This window comes from Castor canadensis, chromosome 18 (assembly GCF_047511655.1).
Source record: "Castor canadensis chromosome 18, mCasCan1.hap1v2, whole genome shotgun sequence".
Lineage (NCBI taxonomy): Eukaryota > Metazoa > Chordata > Mammalia > Rodentia > Castoridae > Castor > Castor canadensis.
Window position 1 is genome coordinate 1,332,947 of NC_133403.1, and position 27,253 is coordinate 1,360,199.

Sequence of the window (27,253 nt, forward strand, 5' to 3'; positions counted from 1 at the left end):
TACAAGCGACTCGAGACAACATACATCGCAATTCACTTTCAGGAGACACAGCAGCAGCAATTTCAAGCTGCCGCCCACCCTGGCCGCCACTAAGGCTGGAGTAGACAGCACAGCAGAGTGGTCACTGCTGGACGTGGTGGGGATCACCGGGAGCGTGTCTCTCCTGTTCTTTCAGATTTTCAGTATGAAACTGTGGGAGAGTTGAACCTGGCCTTAACGATGGTCCCTGAAACTTGAGCATCAGCTCTGCCTCTGTGAGGCTGGTGTCTCGCACATGAACCTTCAGGAGGAGGAGTGCTGTCACCATGAGCCCAACTGAATAGACGGTCTCACTTCCAAGGTTCTGTGTGCAGGGGACCCGGTCTTGCATTGTCCCAGAAGAGGCGGGCGCAGCCGACACAGGAGTGCACAGGCTAGTGTGGGAGGATGGTGGACTGCAGAGGTGGACTGTGTGCGTGGTCTGGGCCCGAGTACCTGGAAGATGACATCACGCAGGACTGTCCTGAGATCTACGTAAGGCGCAGGCACACTCCGTACTCAGTAGGAGGGGTGCCAGGGCTTAAGACATGTCACTTGCCTCTGTTTGAACTCAGGGCTTGGGCTTGCTCGGCAGGTGCTCCACCACTTGAACCACGCACCAGTCCCTCTTGCTGTGGTTAGTTTTTAGACAGTCTTAGTTTTATGCTCAGACCTGGATGGCAATCCATTTATGCCTCCTGTGTAGCTGGGACCACAGGCACATGCCACCATGCTCAGCTTTTATCGACTGACTTGGGGTCTTTGCCAGCTTTTTTTGTCTGAGCTGGCCTCTAACCACTATCCTCCTGATCTCAGCCTCTGAGAAGCTAGGATTACAGGCATGAGCCACCGCACTTGCCCGAGTCACTCTTTATTCTTTACAGTCAATCTTGTTTACCACTTTGGATCTGCTTATAATTTTAGCCAAATTCCCTCATAGGAGTAAAGTCCCATACACTGCAGAGACCCCCTCTGTAGAAATCTGAATCACTGAGTCACAAGTGCAAGAAAGCAGCCTTTCCCAAGGCTCCAACCTTCTTCCCTACAGCCGCACATGGCACAAGGGGACCAGTGTGGCTTCCTTCGGCTCCCGTCTGCCAGCACACCCGCTTTCACAACTGTGGGAGCAAACGCAAATCATGATGGATTTCTTCATGCAACCACAACTCTGGACCACACATGTCCCCAGACTGTCTATGATCGTCCAGTTTAAAGCGAATCTAGGCATATGGTCTACAAAAATCAGTCTATCGCGGTGTTGTTATTAATACCAAGAATCCTGCAAGACTGATCAACTCTTCTCAGCACTTCTGTTGTGCAAGATCACGCCGTCTTCTGAATAATGCCCCGGGCCAGGTGTTGAGTCAATGAGGTTATACCAGAAATTTAAATTAAGATGACAGCAAGCCAGGCACTGTGGCTCCAGCCTATAATCCAAGACTCTTAGCAGTTCAAGGCCAGCCCAGGCAGAAAGTTCGTGAGACCCCCATCTCAACCAATGGCTGGGGGCAGTGGCAAGCACCTGTGGTGCCAACTATGAGGGGAAGCACAAATAGGAGAATCATGATCCAGCCTGGCCCAGGCAAACCTATCCCAAAAATAACCAACACAAAAAGGGTTGGCAGAGCAGCTCAAGTGTGAGGCCCCAAGTTCAACATCACAAAGGGAGAAAAAACAAGGTGATGGCAAAGTGTCTTTTTAAAGGTGAGCTCTGTACCAGCAGGAGACCTCGCCTGGCTCAGCTCTGTTTTCCCAATTTTCTCTCCGTCAGACAGCGCCAATGCAAACACTCAGCACATCTCTGTGCACAAATACACACCCGTAACCCATGCATTCTGTTAAGTGGGTTACCATTTACACCTCAACCTGTGCTAAGTGCAGCCAGGGTGCAGAAAAGCGGCTCACAGAGAAGAGCTTAAGTCTGTGCAAATGCCATGGCAAAATGACAATGCTGCCCCTGTGCAAGTAGCACCTTCCAGAAGGGCGTGCTGCTGTGGATTCGCGAACAGCCTGCCTCCCTGTCCTTACCCTGCAGGCCAGGCACGGGGAACCAGCCTCCACATGACATCTGGGCCCATCTGCCTGATTTAGCAACACATCCCCCTGCCACACACTCAGGCTGAGTACCCCACCACAACACTGATGAATGCTAGGACACCTTTTGGATGAAACCCTCAGAGGTCCTGTTAACTCCAGGCTACTGATGACGTCCTTCTGAAACTCCACGGAGCTGGACACCTTGGGTATTTCTGGTAGAACAGCAACTTTTCGGAATCCCCCACTTAAAAACACAGTGCAGCGTGGCTGTAAAGGGGGAGCTAACCGACACAAACGCCCCCTCCAGAACTTGGGCTTCAAGCAGAGTGACGTGTGACTTCTACTAACCAGACTTGCCCAGGCAAGCTGCAAAAATCAGTGAGGTTAACACAGTAATTTATAAACTAACATTGGTCTATAAAATTTATTTTAAAAATTAAATAAAGAACCAGTTCTCTTATCCTTGCTCATCTCCCCGGATGTAAGATGCAAACTCATCCTTGATCTGCTTTTTGTTTTCTTTTTAATTCACAACTATGCACTTTAAAACCTTTCAGGGAGGAATATGTGAACCAACGAAAAAACAAGTGGGAAAAAAATCCCACTACCTTTATTTCTTGGTCTAGGAACCACAGCATCCACACCTCGGGTGGGAGGCAGAGATGGTGACATGACAACCCACAATCAGTCCCAGGACCATGCTGAAGCATAGGACGTCCTTCCCAATTACTGTTATTAACGTGCACACAACATTTTAGGGCTCACCCAACTCTAAAACTGACTCAAGAGAAGTTAGCTATAATTTGAGCTATAGCTTTAAACTTGTGATTAAAGTAGGAACAAGGCTTTAAAATTCTCCGTACTAGATGATGAAACAGAAAATACTGAAGCCGCCTGGATGGGTAAGTAAATCCTGAAAGAGTCCTTCGGGTAGCATCGTTCTGGGGTGAAATCTGATAAAAAGTCTTAAAGCTGCCAGTATCCTCCCATGCACGCACCTCAAACCTGGCAATTCCACTTTCAGAAATGAACTCTGCTCGCTGTTTGTCAGTAAGGAATAGAAATACTGTTATTTATCTGAAACAGCCAAACCTACACTTATTATCAACCCTGACGTCCGCTGATGGAGAGCAGTGCAACACTGCACAAGCCTCTTATGCTTGCAGTGTGAAGCGCCATCTTTCACAGAGAGTCAGCACTGCAGGGGGAAGGAAACAGCAAATTTGCAAGGCATCTCTCCCCAGTGTAAGCACTGCAGCAAACACACTACGGGAACCAGAAAATAGAAAGAATGGAGGTGAATGGCACAAGGGCTGCTACCTTTTATGTTTTAGGAGGCGTCTCTGAGAGAGGGGCTGGAGCAATACAGCTCCTCGTTTTCCAGTCTTTGTGCCCAGTCCTCAGAAGACTCGCAGCCTGGTCCAAGTGCAAAGTTCCTCTACTGCCTTAAAAAACACAAATGTTTTTTGATTCCTCTTCACTGCTTTAAAAACAACCCCAAAATAAGCCAGGCACGGCATGTGCCTACAGTCCCCGCCACTCTGGGGGCTGAGGCAGAAGGATCACGTAGGATTTATGGTCAGCCTAGGGAACCTAGTTGACACCGAGGTCTCAAAACAACCAAAGAAACCCCAAAACAAATAAAGCCAAAATCTGAAGTAAGGTCTTTCACACCCAGCTCCAACTCAGCCAAACCTAACATTTCCTCGTTTGGAGCAGGACAGTAAAAGTTAACACTCCTAATCAAGAAGCCAGCGAAATTATCCTGCAGAAAAATGAATCTGACAGAGTGAAGCTTGACAACTTAAAATGACAATGTTTTTTAAAAGGTGAACACTGGCTGGTCACAAGAGCAGGCACAAGCTCTAGGAGAGTCTCGGGCTGACAGAATCCAAACTTCTGACTCTTCCACGCGATTTACATTCCATCCGTGTACAACAAGCGCTAGTTAGTCGGGAGGCGTTTCCAGAATTGTCTAAGTGTATATTCACGAATTCCTTGCATTTCACATTGCAAACTGTAAACGAAGCTCGCCAAGTCCGACAGTGTTTTTAATTTAACAGGGTGTATTGGGTTACGCTAAGGCATGCGGAAGGCCTGCAGGGAGTAACGAATCCTGCACCATGACCGAAACCGTAACCGTAACCATAACCATAACCATAACTGACCAACGGATGTGGCATTTGACTGGGAAGGTGGGCAATCAAGTATTAGCTGCAGAGCTTAGCTTCTGGACCGTGTGACAAACAAATATATACAAACAAAAGAGAATTGTCAGAAAGAAACTAAGAGAAGAATCTGGGAACTGGTCTTCTAAAACCGCGGTCCTCTCGTGGTCACTGCACTCCCGATCTGAGATGGCGGCGGTCCTCCGTCAACAGCGCCATTGCTCCCTCCCTCAGCGGCCAACTGTGCCACTGAGCTTCCAACACAGACCTCACCATCAGAGTTAAAAAACCGTGCTGCGGGCTGAGGCGTGCATCAGTCAACGCCAATGCGGGACCATAGGGCGCGTGAGAGGGACACGCACGGGAATCAAGCAAAGTTCCCCTCTCCAATGCATGGCTCTTCTGCAACTTCCCACAGCCATCTATTGTGGTGGAGCTGGACTCTATTTTTCTGTAAGTACACATCAAGTCCAACATTTAATCGACTTTTATTTGGTTTAAGTTGGTTAACCGGAACCTAGCAAACAGTAAGCACCTGCTACAAGCACCCCAGAGCTAGGTACTCCCACGTATCAATGTACAGGAGACACACAGAGCCCACGGCTTCAAATTGAGGAGATGAAGGGAAGAAGAAAGGAAACAAATCTGCCTATCTGTAACTCATACAATGGTGGCCCTGGAGAGGCCAACCTCACACTGGCCTGGAGGACACAGAATAGTGACCAGGATGTTCCTAGAGGGAGGCCCAAGTGTGACTGAACAGGTTGACGGTATGAGACTGGGAGGTCCAGCTCCAAGTGCTGGAGACTGGCTCAGCCCAGAGCGAGCACTAAAGACAGCATTTGCCTCTCTAATGACAAAGAGCATGTATGAAGATGAGAGCCACCCTGATCTGGGGTCAGCCTCAGTTTGTCATGTGACTCACTCCCTTCAGCCATCGTGATGCATGCATCCACCAAGGGACAGGTGACTGGAAACCCTCCTCAAAACCCTCGTAGGCCTGACAGTTAGCCATCCTACAGAAACACAGACGTGAAGCACTGGGCCTAAATGGAGGAGGAAATGAGGCCTTGCACTGGATACAAATGACTTGAGATGACAATTCTTCAGCCAGGCCAGGGGGCAAACTGGAGCGCCACGAGGCAGCCACGTGTGCAGGGCTTCTGAGAAAGCATCAGAAGAGTCGGTCAATGCAAACACACCCCCAAGCACAGAGAAAACAGAACCGCGCACAACACGCACAGAGTGCGGCAGAAGCAGGACGCTCACATCCATCACAAGCTCACGATTCTGCCTGGAAGCCAAAATCTTAATCAGGTTATAAATCGCTCTCCTATTACTACGCATGAAGTCACTTCATCAAGTGGTGAGCCCTAAGTAACCAAGTACCATTCACGTGCTTGGGGTTTTAAAATTCCTTCTTCATAAGGAAAACAAAATACTACTGAGGCTTGCCTCTCTAGGTCTACAGTTTTTAAAAATAAAAGATTATGTATCACACTGCCGGCTAAAAGCAGTGGCATGTGAAAACCCGGAAAATCCATTCCCGAGCCGCCTTCACCGTTAGGGAAGGCTCCCAAGCCACGAGGCCAACTACGTTCCGACTGAGCCACACCAGCCCTCACTCAGCACCTCCAGCCAGCAGGAGGCGGCTGGGGGGACCAGGTCATGTTTAGCAGTCCCACACACAAGGGGGACTGGCTACACCGGAGACCAAGGTAAGGAGCCCTGCCGCAGCTGCACACTTCCACATCTTCCAACTCCAAGACGCCGAGAGCTGGAAATTCCCTTGATTTTTCAAAGCCAAAAGCACGATGGTAGCGGTAAAAATCGACCACTTCCGTGCGCTTCCTGTATGTTGGGAACTTGTTATTTCATTAACTCCTCAAAACAACCTTATGAGATGGTCACGAACATTCTTATTTTAGCGATAGGGAAACTGAGGCTACTCAGCGTTAACAGCTGAGTTACTAAGTCAACACTTGAGAGCTTAATAGAGCGCCCTCTCACTGCCTTTGGCATCCAGAGACCCAACCATTGGAAATACCCTGCCAGTATGGTAAAAACAATGAGATCCTATCAAATGTCATGAATACAGGCACAAATGCCGTGAGGGACTAGGGCACAAATGGCAGCGGGTGATCCGTAGCGACTGGATTAAGAGTGAGAATCTGCCGGGCTCTGGCGCCACATCTTATGTGCCACGAGCAGCTGAACTCACGCTGTGTATCCTAGCGGCTGTACTGGCCCCACAGCAACGCTGGGGAGATTAAACGTGACCTTGTGCAGTAAGTACCCAGCACCAAGAAAACGTTTCTGATCTCCCTTGCCAGCCTAACACAGACTGCCAGTGAACACTTTAAATGAGAAGGAAAACAGGACCATGGGGTAAGAAAACACCTCACGATCACAAGGGCTGGGGTGTAGCTCCGTGAAAGAGACTGCCTAGCAAGTGTGAGGCCCCGGGTTCAATTCCCAGTATTGCATAACAACAAGCAAATAAAAACCAAAGGGTTTGTAAGATTCAATCTTGCATGCCCAGCCTTTGCAAGTGGCTGGTAGGGCACTTCCGTGTGCAGCAGATGCGGGCGGAGGGCTCACAGAAGGCCTGGTGAGGAGGCTGCAAACCTAGAACCAGCACCTAAGATGACAGCACTCTTCTATACAGCCCTGTGTGACCGGCTCCAGCGAAGACTCCTCTTCTTTCCTGTCACGGCTACCATGTCCTTCTTCCCTAGTACCGCCTATGTCAGAAGCACAGAAAGCTCACCCATCACCCTTCCCCATTACCGTTGGTCCTACACGGCAGCTGGGGCCCACATGTGCCTACTCTCTGGCTGCTGTGCTGTGCGTGCTGTGTCCCTGCTCCTCTGCAGTCCCCTCCATAGCAGGAAACGTGTGGCCTCGTCAGTCACTCCCAACTACCCTAGCCACTTGTGAGGTCACGTAAGTCACTGAAATCCAGTTAGGCATTGGTTCATAGAAGTGGCTGCATCCGCTGTTGTTTGGCTTGCCATCAACGAGCACACGGGGAGCCAGGTATCAGATGGGGAGCACTCTGCAGAGCAGTAAGTTACTGTTTAACAGAGAAAACACCTGGGGGATGGGGGTGGGGCCCTGTGTGTGATGACACACAGGGTAGGGCCAGGGAATAAGACTGCTACTCTGCAACCTGCAAAAATGTTAAACTTGCATCATTTCTAAAAAACCCAAGTTACTCCACAATTTTAAATAATTTTAAGCAGTAGTAAGGACAGAGCACTGTAAGTCAGCACATGATCACAAGTTTCTAAGAGGCTGAAAATTGGGGGGAAAGTCTGCTGTGAAGCCGGTCAGGAGCTCCCACAGGAGGGCTGAGTTCAAGGCTAACACCCTGACTCTGTAATGCAGCTCTACCTTTTAAAGTTCCCGTCTGAAAAACTCACCATGTGCAGAGGTCTCGGTGCTTAAGCATCTCTGGTCTCAGTCTCACACCTCTCCACTCCCTGAGGCAGCACTGCCAGCAAGTCAGTGCCCACTGGCCACTGGAGCAAGAGGTCATTTTGGCAGCCCCCATCCCACCTGTGGCTCTGTGGGGCTGTCCAATAGCCTCTATCTGCAAGCAACACCACACCCACACATCATATCCCGGTGCCCTGCAACTGCTCTGTCACAAGCAAAAGGGTTACGGAGCGCTCACGGCGGGCTCAGGTCTCAGCTTCCTCCTGGTCAGAATAACTAACACTCTCGCCTTCCTTAAGGGTCTGCCATTTTGTGTAGTGGGCGACTTTCAAATGCATCACACCGCAATGCAAAGGCCTACCGCAGCACTGCTCTTACTTCCATGAGTGAATGTGTGCTCTTGGTCCACAACAACTACTTGCCATGAGCCCCACTCTCTGGTCCCAATAGAAAGGCCGGCGTTGATGCCTGGGTGGAGGAGCCTGCTCAGATTTTACCAAGACTAAACTGAAACTACGGCACTGTGAGGGCTCTCTGGGCTGCCTCAAGTCTCCAAAGAGGACATCACACCTCAGAGACAACACCACCCATTTCTTTTCACTGCCCGTCTCTTTTACGAGTTATCAGAGTGGCGTGACGCTGAGTGGCAGCCTGGCTCAGACTCATGGGCAACTGCAACTGGCCTTAAGTTCTTATCACAAGTTAAACTCTTTGTGCCATTTGTATCTTCCACTTCAATGTCACTAGCTCTTTGAGACTTGGGCACGTCGGGTCACCAGCCAGTACCTTCCAGTTGGGTCCGAGAGGGCCTCTCTTGGTCTTGATTGACTGGAATAGGGCCGGGTCTTCATCAGCCTTGTAGTCCTGCAAAGCAGAAGACAGTCAGAGTCAGAGAAGAAAACCAGAGAACTTTCTTCAACCTCACCAGAACGGCTCTTTGCAGCAATCAAAATCCATGACAGAAGCAGATTAAGCTTCATGTGTTTCACACACGAGCAAGAAAAGGCTCTGCACATTTCACTTCCAGTTTGACTTTCTGTGCTTTAAAATTTTATCTGAGGCAAAACAGCAATGCAATCGGAGGTGTAAACTCTTGATGGCTACTGGACAGCTCTCTCTGAGGACGAACATACTTGCTATTCAAGCTTTGGGATTTTCATAGACCCAAATTCATCGAGGAACAGAACCCCGCGGAAAACAGTCTGTATATGACAACCCTGGACTACCGACACCCACTAGAGCGTCTGCTGTGGTGGGCACCATCACAACTCCCCAGTCTGAGGCCCGGGTCTGTGAGGAACACCTCAAACTCCTGACCAACTACTTGCTTCAGCCCCTTGTCATGACGGCCAATGGAGTAGGTGGGGAGTCTCATGGGAGAGGGACTGTGTTCCTGTCAGCCCCTGTGGACATGGGGCTGCTTTGCTGCATCATTTCAGTGTAAATGGCCCTGAAATCCAAATGTGCTATCAAGGGTCCAATGCAGGTAACTTCTACTTCCTCAGCGTCTCTTCCAGCAGAACAGAGGAAACTAAAGGGGTACATTTTTAACCTGTCTGTTTTTATGAAGGTTCTCTTGCCATCACAGATCACATACACACTGGACAGAAAAATTACTCTTAAAGTGCTAAAAAAAAAAAAAAAAAAGCCACAGTACCAGTGGGTGGAGGCGAGAGGGCCAGAGTAGAAGGCTGCAGAGCCCACGCCCTGTCCTTTTGTCACAGCCCTACAAAGGAATCCCACACTCTGGAAAAGCGCCCAGACAAGTCACACCCAACGACCCGGCAAGCCATCGCTTTCCAGAGACACGGACAGTTCAAGCACGGAGCACGCGCTAAACACGCTCCAAAGCAAACACGAACTGCGACAAATCAAAGACAGAATGTTCGGAAGCAGCCACACAGGACTCAGGAAATGCACATGGTGTGCCAATGCCTCCTAGCAGAAAATTATCATTTATGTGAAGAAGCAACATGAGGTTTAGGGAGAAAACAAAACTTAAAAAAAAGATAACAGGGTACACATGTGGCGTTGAACTTGAAGCCCCTCTAAAGGCTAAGAAGGCACAAACAGTGAGTGGCACTTACCCAAGCTCTTGCTTGATTACCCCAGGCCCTAATGCCTGGAAACACACACCATGGCGTAGCCACAAGCAGGAGGTCAGTCAGCGGACCCCAGAACAACACGCTGGGAGGAGCTGCAGGGAGCCGGCACCTGCGTCACTTCCTACAGGAAGCGATACAGCAGAGTTCCCTCACAGCTAGCTCTCAGGAACTCAGAATCAACCCTGAAACCTTGACCACCCACCTGTGACTGAGAAGAGTCAACTGAAGGTGGATTCAAGCCTCGATTCACAATGAGAACTAACCAAACTTCTTCTAGGTCAGAGGCTTGAAATGAAAACCCAGACACAGGCTCGCTCGCCCCCAAGTTAAAAACTGACGTCACATCAAAATCACTTTCACCACCGTCCCTCCACCAAAATCTCCTTATTAGGTCAGGTGCAGTGGCTTCCATCTTTAATCCCAGCTACTCACAGGGGGAGGGAGACCCCACCAGAGATGAGGAGGTAGGAGGGTTCTAGTTCCAAAAAGAGCAGTCTAGTTGAAAGGGGCAAACAAAACAAAGAAAGGAACTGAAACCCACAAAGTAAAACAGAATACAGGGAATACCGCCTGCACCAAAACCAGCCAAGGAATGCATTTTTCAAATGAACTTAAAACCGTATGTAGAAGTAGAAAGATGTCATGGTGGAGCTGCACTGCATCTAGAACACTTGAAACTCTACCTGTGTAACACCAAGAAGCCTGGCCATGGCTTGCTGGTTTATTCCATTTGAGGGAAACCCTTCCCCTTTTCCTGCTGACTGGCTGGGGCGTGACATCGTCATAACACTCAGTGCCTTTGTGCTTCCATTTTTAAAATGTTGTTTTTATAAAGCCTGCACTGTTAGGGAGCATGGAGGACTCGAACAGTAATGCCACACTTCCGGCACCAGTTACAGAACGCACGGATTCTGTATTTTCTGTTAAATTAAGAAGGAAAACACTCACTTGAAAACACATGTCGCTGTGGGGAAACAGACCTCAATTGTGGATTTATAAGATATGAGGGGAAAAGAAGGGAGAGCGATTTGTGAACCAAAGGTGTACAAAGACACGAGACTGCTGTGAGCTGTACACCTGCTCACTCCAAGAGAGTCAATTCACAAAGAGTGTACAGTTAGCACTAGGGCTAAAAGAGCAAAACCAAGGACACTGAACAATACGGGTGGCACAGAAACCAAGAAAGAACTAACTGAAGAAAAAAAGAGCTAAGTTTGGAACGTATAAACCAACCTCACGTGGGTAAGTGAGCAAAGAGGTCCTGCCCCAGAGGTGAGGCTAAGCAGGCCTTGCAGGGCACCAGTGAAGGCGGCACCACGAGTACATGGACCCGGTAGATTCCTCCACCACACTCCCTTCTCCTGCCCCAGCTCCTCACCAGGCTGACAACTTCTGGCATTTTCAGTACCTATATGCCACAGATAAAGTAATGAGAGAAAGGGGATCAACACTTGCAGGTAGCCCCACTCTGCACCTGACTCTCACACTGTTCCAAACGCACATCGCCAAGTCCTGGTCCTCATGTGAGGTGCTGGCGGAGGGAGACTTCCTGGACTGTGGTGGCTTCAGTCTGTAAGGGGAACTGAACTGTCACCCAGACCCCTCATTCTACAGACGAGGGAATGGCGGGGCAGTGAGCCCAAAAAGGGCAGCATAGCTCCCTCACCTAAGACTAAAACCTCCTTAGCTTCTATCCCAGTCTCACTCTGCCAAAAGTGTCCACAGATCCCAGATAACCAACACATTTCACAAACACCAGGAAGCCACGGCCCCAGTGGTATAAAAGCAGCTTGGCCGATAGCAGGTACATGTGTGTACACAGGAAACTAAGTCTCCCGGTCTGTGCATGTGCCTCATGCATACAAAGCAGCAACAGTAAAGATAATATACTAAAAACTAACGCAACCCCATCAACAGCAATGGCACTTTAACCCTGACCGATGAGAATGGAACCATGCCAGCTCGTCAGAGCTGAGGAACCATCGCCTCTTCTAGGTTGGTATTGGTGTGACTCTGTGATAATCAGTGGACTCGGTAGCATGGTAAAAGCAGTAAGCAGCTGCAGTCTGAACCACCTCAGATTTTTAACAGGATCTTCTCTGCCGCCATTCTATCGTGGGATATCTAGCTTGTCTTTCTGCATGTGGTAACTGGCTGGTTTATATCCGAATCACGATGAACAAACATATTCCTTCACGTACGGCAGTTTCAGCATACAGAACGCAACCCGGCTACCAATTATAGCTGCAAATGAGCAATAGTGTGCCGTGGCAGCCTGCTGGCTTTGTTAGTGCTCCGGCTCCTCGGGGTCCCCAGGGGCAAGGGGAAGCTCTGACGACGAGAAGCCCTTGGCTCATGGTTTATTGTGCTTGCCACCAGCTGCACCCTTCTCATCTCATTAGTTCTTTAGAATGCGGTGGGTGAAGACAGCTGTAGCCTACTTCAGTCTTCAGCTCCTGGGTATTCTGAAGTCTGAATTTGCTATGCACTTTCTGTAATCCTTGGGAAAAAAAGCAAACAAATTCTCTAGGCCAAGGAAACGCATTTTTAAAATGAGTTTTAAACGTAGAAAAATCTTCTTGCTAAGGTGCATTGTGCTTAAAATATTTTATGACCCAATTTTAATTATCTGTGCAGTGCCCAGAGGCTAGGCCAGGATAAGGGTTTGGGAAGCCATCACTATTGAGTTAGGTGTACGTCCCCAGATGCTACTCGCTCCACCACTGTTAGTGCCTAAGCAACACACAAACAGGACAGTGTCAGCTCAGGTAGATTCGGCTTAGTGTTAATACGGCTCTGTTTAACTGAAACCCCTATTTAAGCACAATCGAAGGCAGGTGCCAGTCAAGCCGCCCTCTGGGCAAGAAAAGAAAATGTACTGCGGTAACTGTGTGGCTTGCGGAGTGTCACTGAAGCCACGGAATGAGTGCTTTCCACGCTGGAGTACCGACGCTGCGCCACCTCTTGGGGTGTGTCTGTTACTCACTCCAGCTCTCAACAGACTCTCAATAGAAACCAGACTCATTTTGAAGACAAAGAATATCCGCCTATGAATCTTTTGACAAGTGGATGCCACCCCCTCAATGCAAGCGCAAAATCATACTGAGCGACCCGCGCATGTCCCCAGGCACAGGCTAGACTCATGATAACGAATGGGGCAGCAATGGGAGGAAGGGAGCATGCGTGCTGGTCAGGGTTTCTTGACAGCTCACAGAAAATCAAATGAGCTCAGACACCAGAGCCCATGCATGGCCGCCACAGGTGAGGCAGGCTACCACGAAGAAGCTACCAGGGCACAAGCAAGAGCCACCCCAGATACCTGCTCCTGAGGACAAGCCTCCTCCCCAGAGAAAAGGGCTGTGAGGATCCTGCAGCCTGTGGAAGGTTCTCCTTTAGCCTAAGATGACCAGGTGTCTATCAAACAACTCAAGGTCACCACCAAGTTTAAAATGCACAGCTACTGCTCTCAGCTTAGAAAATCACACCCCGAAAATAAAGCCCAGGATGGGAGAAAAAGGCAAATCAAATCTTTAATGTGATGTATTTAACAAACATAATTTATTAGTACCGCCCTGCATGTTTCAGTGTTGTGGAATCAAAGAAAAAAAATCCTGGCCCCCATCACCACCAACCGCAGTGCCGACTACATAGCTGGAGCTGACAAAATCCAAGCCACGCTCCTGAAGGGTGAGTGAGCCCAGGAAAAAAAAATGTTTGCGATAAAAGGTGCAAGAGGGAATAACAGAGGTGTAAAGAGAAAAAACATTTAGAACTTGTTCGAGAAACTGATTTCACCAGTTATTTTCCAATCAGCTGCTTCGCTCCTGTCTTTAATCACATCTCCCCAGTGACCCGCACCCCTCCCAGGTTCCCACAGAGCACCATTAACACAGCACAAGGAAATCTCATTAATTTAGGCCCTACCACCTTGGAATTCATAATCACTCGGACAGAGGCTGGGCTCAAGTTTATCTTTGCATGATCTATGAAAAAAGATTTGCTACACAAATTAATAGAGTAACAAGATCTCAAGAGGGCTGTTTAAACAGTTCAGAAGTGTTTTAGAGCAATTCAGAAGCATTCATTTGCATATAATTATTATGCTAATTACAAATCATTCCCATCTATTCATTAAAGCAGACTCCCAAAGGACCACTAATTGTCAATAACTTGTTGGCCTAGTTTCTGTTGCTGAATGCACCTCAGAGGAACAAAACTACATCAAGAAAATATTCCACAACTCAGCTTCTCGTTAAACCATGCTGGCATCCCACCAGTCGATCCTGAAGGCTGGACTTTTAAACAATGTACCTGAGCTGAGGCCCGCAGTCAACCTGGACACCGGATGGAGACAGTCACGGGTGTTCTCATCAACCAGAGACCCACGGAGGAGTCCTGGAGCAGTGGGGATGATTCTGGCACGGGGGTAGCTCTTGGCTACGCGTGGTCCCTGAAGTGGTTAGAGCACACCCACAGCTTCTTCCTGTTCTCTGATCTTATCCTTTTCACAACCAGACGTCACCAACACTGCCCCGTGTAGGAAGGCAGACCCCTCAAGCCTTAGGAAGGTGGTAAGTGAAAAGAGAGAAGGAAGCCAGAGTATCAGCTCTGAAAGAGAGAGAGATTCGGCCAAGTGGCTGGCATGACGGGCATATGGACATCCTACAGCACAGCACACAAGCCAAGTCCCGAGCTTGGAAGCAGGGGCAGGCGAGGTGGGAAGGTGTGAGCCTGTGGAGGTGAGAAGAGAGCTGCCAGGAGAGTGGACAGCTGTGTACACGTGTAGCTACTACTGTAATATCACACCATTTTTCAACTTTTATAGTAGCATTTAAAAGTAAGACATTTTAAACTTTAGACATCAGTGAAGTTTTAACATGTTAACATGTCAATCTCATTAAAGGCACTTAAACACAAGAATGTTAAAACTAAACCACCCGACACGTTCCTTTTCCGTGACAGAAGATGACAATAAACTAGCAAGTCCCCTCACTCAATGGGGAAAGTACCCTACTGCAGGGTCTCTGTGTCCTCTCCAGCAAAGTGTGGGCTCACCATCTGACTTTTAGCTCCAGGCTCCAGGTCTCACCAAACCCACTGGCTCTGGCTTATAAACATTAGTTACTGAAAAAATGAGACGCAAAACCCAGCACACAGCATCACTCCTGCTGTGGTTTCGGGAGCATGTCCTTCCCAGTTGGTCCTCACCACCTGGGACTAATGGCAGGAGGGACCGGAGGGACCAGTGGCCATCGTGTCACTGCTGGGCAGAGAGCAGGGACTGAGCGCTGCCCTCCAGACACAAACCACTGGAAAAAGCACCCTGCCAGCATGTGGCAGACACCACACCAGCACCACTTGGCCAAGAGAACAGTCCCCAAGGAGCCTTCCACGCTGCTGGGCAGGACACTGTCCGAACTCACCAGAGCGGTTTATTCTAGTGTCCCAAAATGATCTGCCATCAGCTGCTCAGGAACAACTTTTTCCAGCTCTCTCCAGAGAATTCTCCCCACCCCCAAGGAAGGGCGCAGATCCCACACACATCGTCATCCTCCCGCCTTTTTTCTTAAAAGGCATGGGACAAGTTAGCCATAAGCATTAACTCAATGATGGGTTCTCAGAAGAACCCTTAAATGCACGCGGGACTAGAGTGGGCATGGACGGCAGTACGCCGTTCCTCCACAAGAGGGCACTGCCGCTGCTGCGCCCAAACCTCCTGAAGTGGCTCCCACCACTAAGGCAGCAGAGCAGAGCGGAGCGCAGCTCCAGAGCCCCTTTGCGCAGGGACCCTGCTCTCGCTGATTTTATCTTCTTTGAGAATGGAAGCAAAGTCCTCTACAACACACTAAAAAACATCTCAACAATGGTTTGCTGCACGGTACAAGTGAAGTGAGAAGAGCCTGAGCGAAGCCACCCGCCATGACCTCAGAACCCACACTGTGCTGCGCTGTCCCTAAGCTCAGGAGGCTGCAGCCTCCGGTGGAAATGGAGTCCGGGGCCCATTTTAGCAGCAAAAGGAAGGGTGCTCCACTGAGCTCCCATGCCCACTCCTGCCAGAGACAACAACCAACACAGCCTGGCAGCCACGGGCCTCACTGGGTCTCAGCCACACTTCTCATGAACGGCTCTTCCCAGACATGGAGGACGGGCAGCGACGGCACAGCCCAAGACGCAGCTGTGAGCGCCACTGGAAAGGCAGTCCACACCAGCTGTGTAAAGTGGCACCTACCAAAGGGGAGTCACTTTCATACTCAAAGCTGACAAACACTAACAACTTCCTGTGGTCTAATCTAACATTAACTTTTCCCCATCAGACATCATCACTCTTTCTAATTTTGAAAACAATTATTCTTCTATAGATTGCTGTGAAAGAATTTTTTTTTTTTGCAGTCCTGGGGTTTGAACTCAGGGCTGACACCTTGAGCCACTCCACCAGACCCATTTTGTGAAGGGTTTTTTTTGAGATTGGGTCTCACAACTGTTTGCCTAGCTGGCTTGGAACCATGATTCTCCTTATCTCTGCCTACTGAGTAGCTGGGATTACAGGCATGAGCCACTGTGCCCAGCTAGAAAGCATGTGCTACCCACACTATCCTCTGAGACATGACATCTGAGCACCATGAGACAGACTAACGCTCAAACAGAAGACATGCCCCAACTGCTGGGACACGTGGGCCTATCTCTAGGAGTCCATCCTAAAGAAATGAAACCAAGTTTCATCAGCTTGCCAAGGCAAGTGTTTGGTAAAAAACATTTTTAGGAAGAGCAGATACTTTTTACAAACAATTAAGAGCAAGCTATGTATGTTAGTTTCCAGAGCATCAGAATTTCAGAAACTCAAGTGCTGGCTCAGCATGTCCCTGGCTTCATTTCAAGTGGGACACTTTTCTGCCACCAAAATGGACTCACCAGACAAAAGCAGCACAGCCAGGGGACCAGTGGTCAGCGGCAGGAAGAGTACTTCATTTCCTGACAGCACAACCCTGAGACAGACTCCAGGACAGCGAAGAGCAGTTCAGAGGGACCGACAATCTCATTTTAGTCTTGACCTTCATTTAGGTAAGTTCACAGCTCCAAACTTCCCCTCAATATTCACGAATCCCTGCGCTCACTGGCAACAGCAGTGAGAAAAGCCCCCTGGCAGAGGGACACCCAGCACTGCCACCTACGCCAGCCACAGAAGAAACAAACTCCTCCAAGAGTGGACACTTTAGCTTGTCCACTGATTAAGAAATTATGTCTTCTTGTCAGAGACACAGTTATTCCTTTATCTAGAAAAATATTCACTAGACCAACACACAGTAAATACTAAATTGAACACTAAGTTAAACAAACAAGTGAGAACGTGCATGAGCACCCACGCCAAGACACACCCTGAGTCTCGAGGCCTTTTATTCCACTGCAGACATGCAGACTTCACAGGATGCCAGTCAGTCAGCAGGAAGGGAAGAAGTAACCAAGGCCTCTAATGAAATCCCATGCTTCAGCTGAGCAGGGAGCTACCTGCTGGCTCTACTACATCAAGAGCACTCTCCCTCAATGTACTGCAAGGAAGGGGCGCCCCAAGGTGAGAGACTGCTCTAGAGACAAGCAAGCCACCCTCTACTCGAGGCTATACACAGCACCTCCTTGGGCTGCAATTCCTTGACAGGAAAAAGAAATCAGGGTGAATGCTGTTGGACCACGGCCTCCAACTCAAATTCCTCCAGCTTACAAACTCCTGAAAGGATGTCTTTACCAGTTACGGTGAGCAAGCATGACTTCTCAAAGGCATGCAAGGGCAGGAGTCCCACTCCAGAGACTCAACAGCGAGAAGGCCCGTCCCAGTGTTTCTAGCACGCTGCCTGGGGCAGACCACACTTGAGTGGTGAGGTGGGCCGGTGTCCTAACCAAGGGCCCTGGCAGACAAGCTCTGAAATTAGCCATAAGGCTCCCGAGAGACCTTGAGGGTCTCAAAAGGAACAACTTTTTCTTGTGCAAAGACTGTTTGGAGAACTGGGCCTCCCTCAAGAAAGACGGCGCTTTAGAGACAGAGCAGAGCAGGCCAAGGGCAAGCCCCGGGGAGAAGAGAGCCCGGGCCCTGCAAGGGAGGCCTGTGTTTCCCCACAGCCCCTCTCCTGTGTGTCTACCACAAGGCAGCTTTCTGCTGGACCGCGATGGTGCTGTGTGGCCTAGCGTCCAGCAGCAGCCGCTCGAGGTCCACTGTGCAGGAGCAGAGTCTGGCTCCCTGGGCCAGGCATCTTTCTTCAGAGGGACTGTAGCACTGAGCCAGCCCCTCCCTATTACTCCCAGGAGAACATCTGCAAATGAGGAAAAGGACCTGGAACAAGGAAGAAGGCTGGGGTGGGGGGGTGGGGGAATAGAACAAAAGCGGCAAGTGGTGTGCATGAAACCAAGCTTCACCTTCCTGGCAGCCAAGCCTGGTAGTGACCCCCAAGACAGGCCCCTCCCTACAGGGAAGCTCGGGAGCACCTCATCATGTGGGCACCCTGCACTCCGTTTGTGACACCCGAGCCGCCTGGAGCACCAGCCCTGGCCTGCGTGTCCTCCTTTTCAGGAATCTGGTTTTCAGAGGGACATCAGCACAGCGAACTGTGGGTTTCAAATGCCTCGTTTGAGAAAACGCTCCCAGCACAAATTAAAACACTACACTTAGACATACTGAACACGAGGAAAAACTTCACTCTCCTTGAACCTGCTGCATTTTAACATGGAATACAGCTTTATCTTTAAAATTACATGTTCCAAGCAATTTAATATTTTACATCATTACAATTTGCTTATTACCGACCTCTAAAAACAGACGCTAAAGTGTATGATTTTTACATGCGCAAAACTAAAACTTCTGAATTAACACCATTTCTACCACAAAAGGGCACGCTGGGAATCAGGTACACAGCACGTACTGGGGGGGGAGGCTGATACAACCTTTTCTTTTTTCATGTAAATACCTTAAAATGTGGTTCCAATTTCTCTTTTTTAAGTGCTCATTTTCTTTCAAATTACTTCCAAAAACGAAGGTCTGTCTGAAGTTAATCGTGTGTACACTTGGGCTTACACTTGAAAGAGCCCTCCTCTCCTGGGAAGTGACTTTTGTATACAAATCATGGAACGCTACTTAGACCAAGTGCTGGGGATGATTAAAGGGGCAGGCTCAAGTTTATACCTTAGACAAAGCTGAAGCAGATGTGCACTGACTCGTGTGTACATTTGGAAAGGAGCTGAAGATACGCATGTGCACCTCATCAGGACATTTCACGACCGCCAACTTTTCCCCGTGCTTACGTATCAATGCCAGTTAGACACTGGAAAGAAACCCTTAAACACACTCTGCTCGGTGTCTCATGCTGGATGTCTTAACTCTCATCACGATCTCATCTAACCAAGACACTTTTAATCTGACCAAAAAAGGTTTCTGTTCACTTAGAAACAGCTCAGACCCTCGGAAGTGACTGCGCACCATGTACTTCCACAAGAGAATTGGAAAGGAAGAAACTCTTAACAGCACTTTGTTCATTTGTAATTTAAAATAAAGACTTCAAATTCGCCAAAATATTTTTTTCCCTTTCTTTTTGCTGTTTTTCTGAGGCAGAGCCTCATATGTTGCCCAGGCTGTTCTCAAGCAGTCCTGCTGGCTCAGCCACCCATTCCTTTCACACCTGAGAGGGACAAGGAGGTACAAAGTCTCGATCCCCCAAACCCCTGCATTCCTACCCAGCATCTCGCAAGGGCCCAGAAACCAGAAACAACAAGTACGGTGTCGTCCTGCTCCTGGTTAGATGTGGAATGGGGTGGGGAGTGTGAGCAGGGCAAGACCATACGAGGGTGGAGGTCTGCTCTGCTGGAGTGTCTTCATACAAGACGCAACACCTCTTTCCTTAGAACAGGGGGTCGGTTTTGTATGGTGGACACATTCTAATGAAAAAAGAAACAGAGAAAAGACGTCTCTGCAGAAATCCCAGACCTCCCAGACTGCTCACTTGCTTCTTCAGGCAAGGATGGATCTTCTAGAAAATCAGAGACAGTAAGCCAATGTCATACAGACTTCCCACAAGGCATCAACAAACCTGCAATAACCCAGACATTCAAACATACACGGCTCGTGTAGCACTGCTCTGTGAGGCTAGGTCACACTGACACTTTACAAGGAACCCCAAGTGTAGACAAGTCAAAGCATCAGCCAGCTGTCCAGTTACACCTGGGTGGAACCCCTCTCCTCAGTGCAGTGTGGTTCATAAGAATACCCACATCAACAGCAAGCATGAGAGGAGCCACCCCAGACAAGAGCTGAGTCCTACACTGGGAATCAATGCTGGAGGCTGTGTTGTGCCAATTCCGCTGCAGTGACAGGGAACCGCCAGCAGGTGGGGTGAAGATTCAAGCCACAGTTTCATGTTCTAAGTTTCTAGCACTCTCAGCTCCTCCATGCGTCCTGATGCTGACAGATCCTGGCTTCTTAGCCTCTCATATTTACTAACGCAAAGACGTCATCCCTTGCAAAGTGAGGAATATGAAAGAAAGAACACAAGCACTTCCAAGTTGTTTTTGAAAAATTTAGCTCACTCGAAAAATTCCAGGCAATTACTACACACAGAATGGAGAATCTGTGAATCGGTGGGATGGAGAGCAGCACCTCCAGAAGCAAGGTGCCCAAGCAGCCCCCACACCTTCAGAAGGGCTCCCGGATTCCATGTATTTATCTGAGAAAGAGTCAGATCCTATCACAAACTTCTACACCGTGTAGTTCGAGACTCTGGTCTGCCAAGCTAGCCTCTGGGTACTGGCAACTGCACAGTGCTAACCACATCTGGCAGAACTCACATGGTTCCCACCTGACCTCAGCTCAAAAGTGCTCCCTTCCCGTCACAGCAGTACTGAGAAAACAAAGGCAGAAGCTGGCTGCAGTCTCCTTGCACAGACCTATGCACAGCCCGGCCACAGAAGCCAGAGCAGGAGGGTGACACCTCCTGCTCAGCCCACTGCTGGGCAGCCGGGGTGGGATCTGACCACGGGCTTGGCTTCCCCGTCTGACCTGCGCCTCCATGAGCCATTCTCTGCCTCTGCCCCACAGTCCCCTAGGGTGCACCCTCACCCACTCCCACCCCTACCTTACTGGCTTCTTCTCAAGTCTCTGCAACCCTTGGGAACAAGTCTGGCACCACAAGTGACTGCTGGTGTGGCAGATGTACTCTAAGGTGCCCTCACCCCGGTATCAGCCACAGTCTTGTACAATGGCCTCTCCCTTAAGTCCAAGCGAGGCCTCTGCTTGCTTCTAACAACAGGCCATGCAAGGGTGCTGGGTCATTCCTTGGGTGAGGTGACTGGAAAAGTGGCTACAGTTGAAGAGGACATCCTCCAGACCCCAACTCCACCACCGGTTCCCTGACTGGTATCGGCAGCACCTTTCACGTTCTTCCAGACAACTCAAGCCGAAGGGTAAGTACACACGGAAGGAGCTCTCCTTTAAACTCTCACCAAAGCACGTCACACGCGCCCCTCGCTACTGCTGTCATCTCCGTCTCCCTCTCAGCAACTGCACCGGCCTCTCTCAAGTGTGACCTCGATGTTTCCAACCGCTTCCTGCTTCCTGCCTGCCTGAGGAATGCTTGGACTTCAGTTCCTAATGTCAGCCAGGCTGTGAAGCCTGGGGACAGTCAACTCCTACAAGTGGAGGGCATGGCCACAGGTAATTCTGCCGGACTGGTTTCGAAAAATTCACACTTCCACGGGCAGTGTGACTGTGTCCTCGTCCCCTGGTTGGCCCAGGTGTGACCAAACTGATGCTGTGTTGCAGTGTGGACTCTTGCACTTCTCAGGTCAGCTGAAATTTCCATGGAGAACTTAGATCCAACTTAGATCTCAAAGGACAAGGAGGCTTGTCACAGAGGAAGGAGTCCCAGAAGGGAGGTGAGGACAGGCAGTGCTGGGGACAGAAAAGCACAGGCCATGGACTGTGGCACACCAGTTTGAGGAGAGGGAGGTAAAGCTCAAGTGGCAGCTGGAGGAGCAACAGACATAAAGCAGCACTCTGGCCGGAAGCAACTGAGGAGTGGGCCGAGCACTGGAACGGCCACTTCTGGTGCCGGTTCAAATGGGCTTCGGTTTTCTTGCTTGTGAAAGGAAGGGCAAGCCCCAAAGCCAGACTTTCTGCAGCTGCAGGTCTGTGGGCTCAAGGTAAATCGTAGGGTCAAAAGAGGATGGGCGGAACTCCTAGCTCCTCTAGTCACGCTGCCCTGACAGCCCGAGGGCACACCAAGAAGCCACAGCACCAAAGCACAGCTGGAGACCACAGAGTCCTCTCTGGCTCTAAACCCACTCCCACCCAGAGCCAGAGGGGCCTTGGACCTTCGATGGCTCATTCCTTACTACAAGTTAGTTGTACTACGAGTTAGGACAAAGTTAGTAGTACAAATTCCTTCCTCTGAGGAAAGGAAGACGGGAATAAAGTCAGCGTCACGAGTGGGACGACTGCTCCCCACGTGGCCATCCGGTTCATCCTCACGTGCCCCTCTCTGCAGTCCTGCAGCACGGAGGGCCACCTGCAAACCTCATGGCGCTGGGCTCTCACTCACAGTGAGTGAGGCACCACCCTCACCCACCTCTCAAGACACCACCCCAATCTCAGAAAGCTACCAAGGGCTGTGCTGGCTGTGTTGGCTGTGACGATGCTACCCCTTTAGAACTGCAAACACATTTACCTTTCTTCCTTTTCCCAAAATCATGTTCTAGGATTTTCAAGTAACAAAACTACATAAAAAGAACAGATTCAAACGAACAGAGTCAGCAACACTGAATCTGTTGGGTAGACCTGGTGATTGTGATAAAGCAAACCCTCGAACAAATATTAACTAGCCACAGCTAGGCCAATGGGGTGGGGCCTAAGGGGAATGAGGATGGCAGCAACTGTCTGTGCCCAGAGAGGGACAGGTAGGCACAAAAGACAGGGCAGACCAGAGCCCCACCCCAGCCCCTTCTCCCCCCAGCCTCCTGCAGCTCAAGGCTCTGCCCGTCACTCCCTCATTTAAAAACTGTCACAGGGTACCATCACCATCACAAAACTCCTTTCGACCTCTTTTGAGAGCAGGACAATGTGCATCCTGGTTTTTAATGTCTGGTAATCCTACTTGGTATCTGTTACCCTGTCATTCTAAGCACATAGGCAAGAAAGCCACCGTGACCCCCACATTGACAGCAGCACTGACCCCACAGCCAAGAGGCAGAAGCAGCCAGAACAGCCACTGACAGATGAACGCACAAGCAAAGGACAATGCTATGTTGTGCTATGTTGTCACACAACGCTATGTTATTCAGTCACAGAACGAGATGAGTGCTGACACACATTATAGGACGATGAGCCTCGAAAACATGACACACAGCCTAAGAAAGCCAGACATAGCAGGCCACAGGGTACAATCCACTTTCAGAAATACTCCCAACAGTTAAATCCCAATAGACTACAGAATCATGGTGGTTGCCAGGGCTGGAGTGAGAAGCAGTGGGAAGTGACTGTTGTGTACAGTGTCCTTTTAGGATGATGACAATATTCTGGAACTGGATGCTGGTGCCGGCTGTACCTCACTGGATATGAACTATATGCATTATTGTGTCATAATGAAAAAATGCTATGTAAACCCCAATCGCTCCACAGTGAGTTTGTATGGCCTCCTCTGCAAGCCACACACACACACACACACAGGTGAGCACAGCACCCACACGGCTGGCCGCTGGCCTTCCCCCGGCTGCAGCAGCAGTGGCAGTGGCACAGACGCAGGGGCTCCTGTGTGGCCTGTGGGTAATCGGCGTCTTTTACACCAAGACTGGATGGCCAGTAGATGGTGGAGCCCAAGCTTGAGTCTGAGGCCGATCCAGTGTCAGATTACGTTTCTGAGCCACGTCTCCACTGACTCAGAATACACAGGCCCTACCCGTTCTCTTCCACCACCTGTGCACACAAACACCTCGATCCTCAGTCACCCACAGCCTGCGCCTGCTTGGAGCTCTGCTCTCGCACCATGCAGGCCAGCAGAGCCTTAGTCCCTGAGGGCCACCTGGTGGAGGGCACCCGGGCGCAGGGCCTCTGGAGCTCTTTCCACTGCACTCACACCTGCACACACCTCAAAGCGACAAGAACAAAGAACGAACGGCCTTAGCACCCCCAAAAAAGGCAAAGGTGCCCAGTATTTGGGCAGTGAACAGCACGGTGCAAAACCTTCAAACCTCAAGCTGGGGTCCACTCAGGACAGGAAGCCACCTTGCTTGACCACAGCACATTTCAAACACCACCAACGTCTAACGCCCTCCCCAGGGCACCCAGCCTGCTGCGCCACGCTGCTCTCGGTGCTGTCACAGTCATGAGCCCAGTTCCTCCAGAAAACTGGCTGACCTGGCACTGACCAACTCACTCACTGCTCCCACGTACTTTTCTTCCTCTCACTTTTCTTTTACACACAGTCAACCAAGCTGGAATACGCAAGAGAAATAAAGGAACAAACCAAACACCATTTGAATGACACTTATTTCTACGGACTAAACCCGCCCTTTGTGATTTCTAAGTTGGAAAAATCCTTAAAATTGAAAAAACTTTCAATCGCAGCCCAATTAAAATTAAGGAACTGCAGGACAAGTGTCCCCGTTTCAGTGTCTACACTTGCAGGCAGGGAAGGGCCCCAGCAGAGTGGGACCAGGCTAGCAGTCACCACTCTCAGCCCCCACCCCAGAGATTTCTGAGAAGAGGCCGGAGACCTCTGTTTTAAAAGGTTTACCTTTAAATTTCAACAGCAACCAGAACTTTCACATTAGGTTATTTCTGTTCAGCCGACAACACTGCTCAAATTCAGAGAACAAGCACTAAAGATAGAAACGGAAGGAGCCACTGAGCACCGAGCTTGACCGTGACAAAACGAGGGGTGTCACTGCTTTTCAACACTCTCACTCTGCATCAGCAAAAGACCCCAGGAGCCCACCGTGGGAAAAGTCCACAAGCATGCCAGCACTTGGCACTTGGTGTAGGAAGACAAGAACTGGGCTGTGATTTACACACGTCAGGGACTTAATGTGGCATAGGGAGTCTATGTGCGAGGTAACAGAGGGTCTTTAAAGTAAAAACCCTGAAGGACAAATGTCTCACTTAATAATAATCAAAGGTTACGTTGAGATGTTACACATTGAACACTGTTCACAAATGACTGAAAACTTGTAGCTGTGTTGACTTTCGCTTTCTTTGTTTTGGCGGTACTGGGGTACTGGGGCCTGAGCTCAGGGTCTCCCTCGTGCTAGGCTGGCTAGGCAGGCACTCTCCATGCAAGCCACAGCTCCAGGCCATCTTCTGCTTTCTCAATCACAACTGGGAAGTTCAAGGACTTCTGCTACTTGAGTTCTGAGGAGAACACTTTTGTAAACAATGTAAACAATGTTGGATTTTTCAATGAAAACACACCTGCGTATACCAGGGAAGCTGAAATTTCTCAAAGGGATCTTGTACAAAGCAAAACCCGCACAGAAAACCAATCATTTTCTCTTACTCCTGGGGCTCCACTGTGCACAGCAGACTCGGAAGTCTGGGCTCATGCGAGTCCAGCTGTGGAAGTGACCCCGGACGTGAAGGGAGACGTGTTAGAACGCCATCAAGCAGTACATACCGCTGGCTCAACTTGACCCCGATCCGCAATGTCTATGTGGACAATTTCAACCGTTTTCCATGTGTTTGGATCTAAACCGTGAACCTGTGAATGACACAGATAGCGCAGTAAGACACTCCCACGTGTGGCCTTACCCGAGCTGCTCACAGGACATTATGCATAACGAGAAACGCAAACTGCTGCTCTACTAGGCCAGCTGTCTAAAATCCTGTGTTACTCCCTACAGCCCCCAAAATAAGGTGTGGGGTACATGTGAGGACACTGCCGAGTGCAATCTGCTAGCACTGTCTTCTTCACTCAATCTTCAGGAGATGATTCACATAGCGAAGTGTATGTAATTTGTGTTTAACCCAAGTGACAGACAAGCACATCCATGTGACCCAGAAGTCCCAAGCTAGCACAAGGTAACACAGCTAGACTTCTCGATACTGAGTTACTTGGTTCAAACCCCTCCTGGACTTGACAGCCCTGCGGCTGTGCATTTTCACTATGTTATCTCTTCTACTATGTTATTCTATCACTTATTTCTGAAACTCTACAGAGCAATGTGTCTAAAAACTGCCAACAGCTATGCCCACATGGAAGCTGGAGATAGCAGACAAAGTCATACATGGCCTAGGACGCAGCATCTCACACCACTTGGGTGCACAGTGAGTCACTATGGAAACATGCAAATGACCACCTGAAAGAACTCAAGCACTACAGTTAAAGTTCAAAGATGCCATTAATTAGCACTAATAACAAATGAGCAGACTAACAGAGCGTAAGAACAGAATGTACCACAGCCCAGTAGGAGTGCATCCTAAGGTTGGAACAGCACTTTTAGAACAGACTGCTGGGCCCTGGCCTAGACACGGGGATTCCGAAGCTCTGAGTCTGAGTCTGAGGACTTCCCGCTGCGCTGGTCCCAGGACACCCTGCTGACCCCGGGCCTCGATCACTGCTGCTGCTGAGTCCCAACTGGCGTTCTCAGAGCTGCGTTAGGGATACGTGCGCGCCACTCATCACATCTAGGTCAGGAGCTTGTCCCTCCTCCCTCTGGTCATTTCTCTGACATCAACCCATACAGCCCAGCAAAGTAAAGTAGAATAGAAGTGGAACTTAAGCTGTTGGTTCTGCTTTGTCACAGAGAGGCTCTAGAGCTCCCAGCTGGTCAGGTGCCACCACTGCTGACGACCAAGTGATGATACACTTCCGGCGCAGAGTCAGAACTTACGTTTTCTAGTGTTCCCAAGTCTGGCTTGTGCCACGTTTCAATTTTGATGAAGAAATCATCTTTCATATATTCATTCTGCAGAACACAACAGAAGATGACAGTGACCCGTGCCAGCCCCGCGGGGACAGTCGTCACCATGGACTCTTACGGACTCACCCATAAGGCGCTCCAAATACTGGGTGCTTTTAAGTACTTTAAGCATGGGTAATAAAGAAGTCATGCACTTTGGAGAGCAAATGTGAGGTCAAAGAGTGTAGCGAAAGCAAGCTAAAACCAAGAGGGAGGTTTGGAGGCAAGGCTGGGAAGAGCCCATTCACCCAGGAAGTGCGGAGGGACGTGGGCTGGTGGGGGCACACAGAGAAGTCACGCAGTGAGGGAGCTTGAATTACAAAAGCCAAGAGTGGTCGGAAAGAATTACTGTGCAAACAAAGTCGAAAGACAAAGAGCTGTGACACAAAAGTAGATTTCACTCACCGTCACAACTGGGGCATCAGGGAGAAGCAGGTCATAAAAGAGGAAAAAACACAGATTAACTGGAGTCAAAACAATCTGTCCCAATATTTTATCTTGCTACACTACATGAAAACACGTTAAGCTTGGTAGCTTAACGTCCTAAAAAGTTTCCAAGTG

The 27,253-nt window shown here is 49.6% G+C and overlaps 1 protein-coding gene across 2 annotated transcripts in view; it reads right to left on the reverse strand.

Annotated features, from left to right (window-relative positions):
• Positions 1–27,253, reverse strand: part of Pitpnb (phosphatidylinositol transfer protein beta) — a 49,985-nt gene that overhangs the window by 7,521 nt on the left and 15,211 nt on the right. For both annotated transcript variants that reach the window (XM_020169488.2, XM_020169489.2), the window contains exons 5-8: positions 27,098–27,105; positions 26,624–26,698; positions 25,408–25,491; positions 8,451–8,528 (exon numbers count right to left, since the gene is read on the reverse strand). In XM_020169488.2, the coding sequence (XP_020025077.1) occupies positions 8,451–8,528; positions 25,408–25,491; positions 26,624–26,698; positions 27,098–27,105 (245 nt within the window). The remainder of the gene's footprint in view (positions 1–8,450; positions 8,529–25,407; positions 25,492–26,623; positions 26,699–27,097; positions 27,106–27,253) is intronic.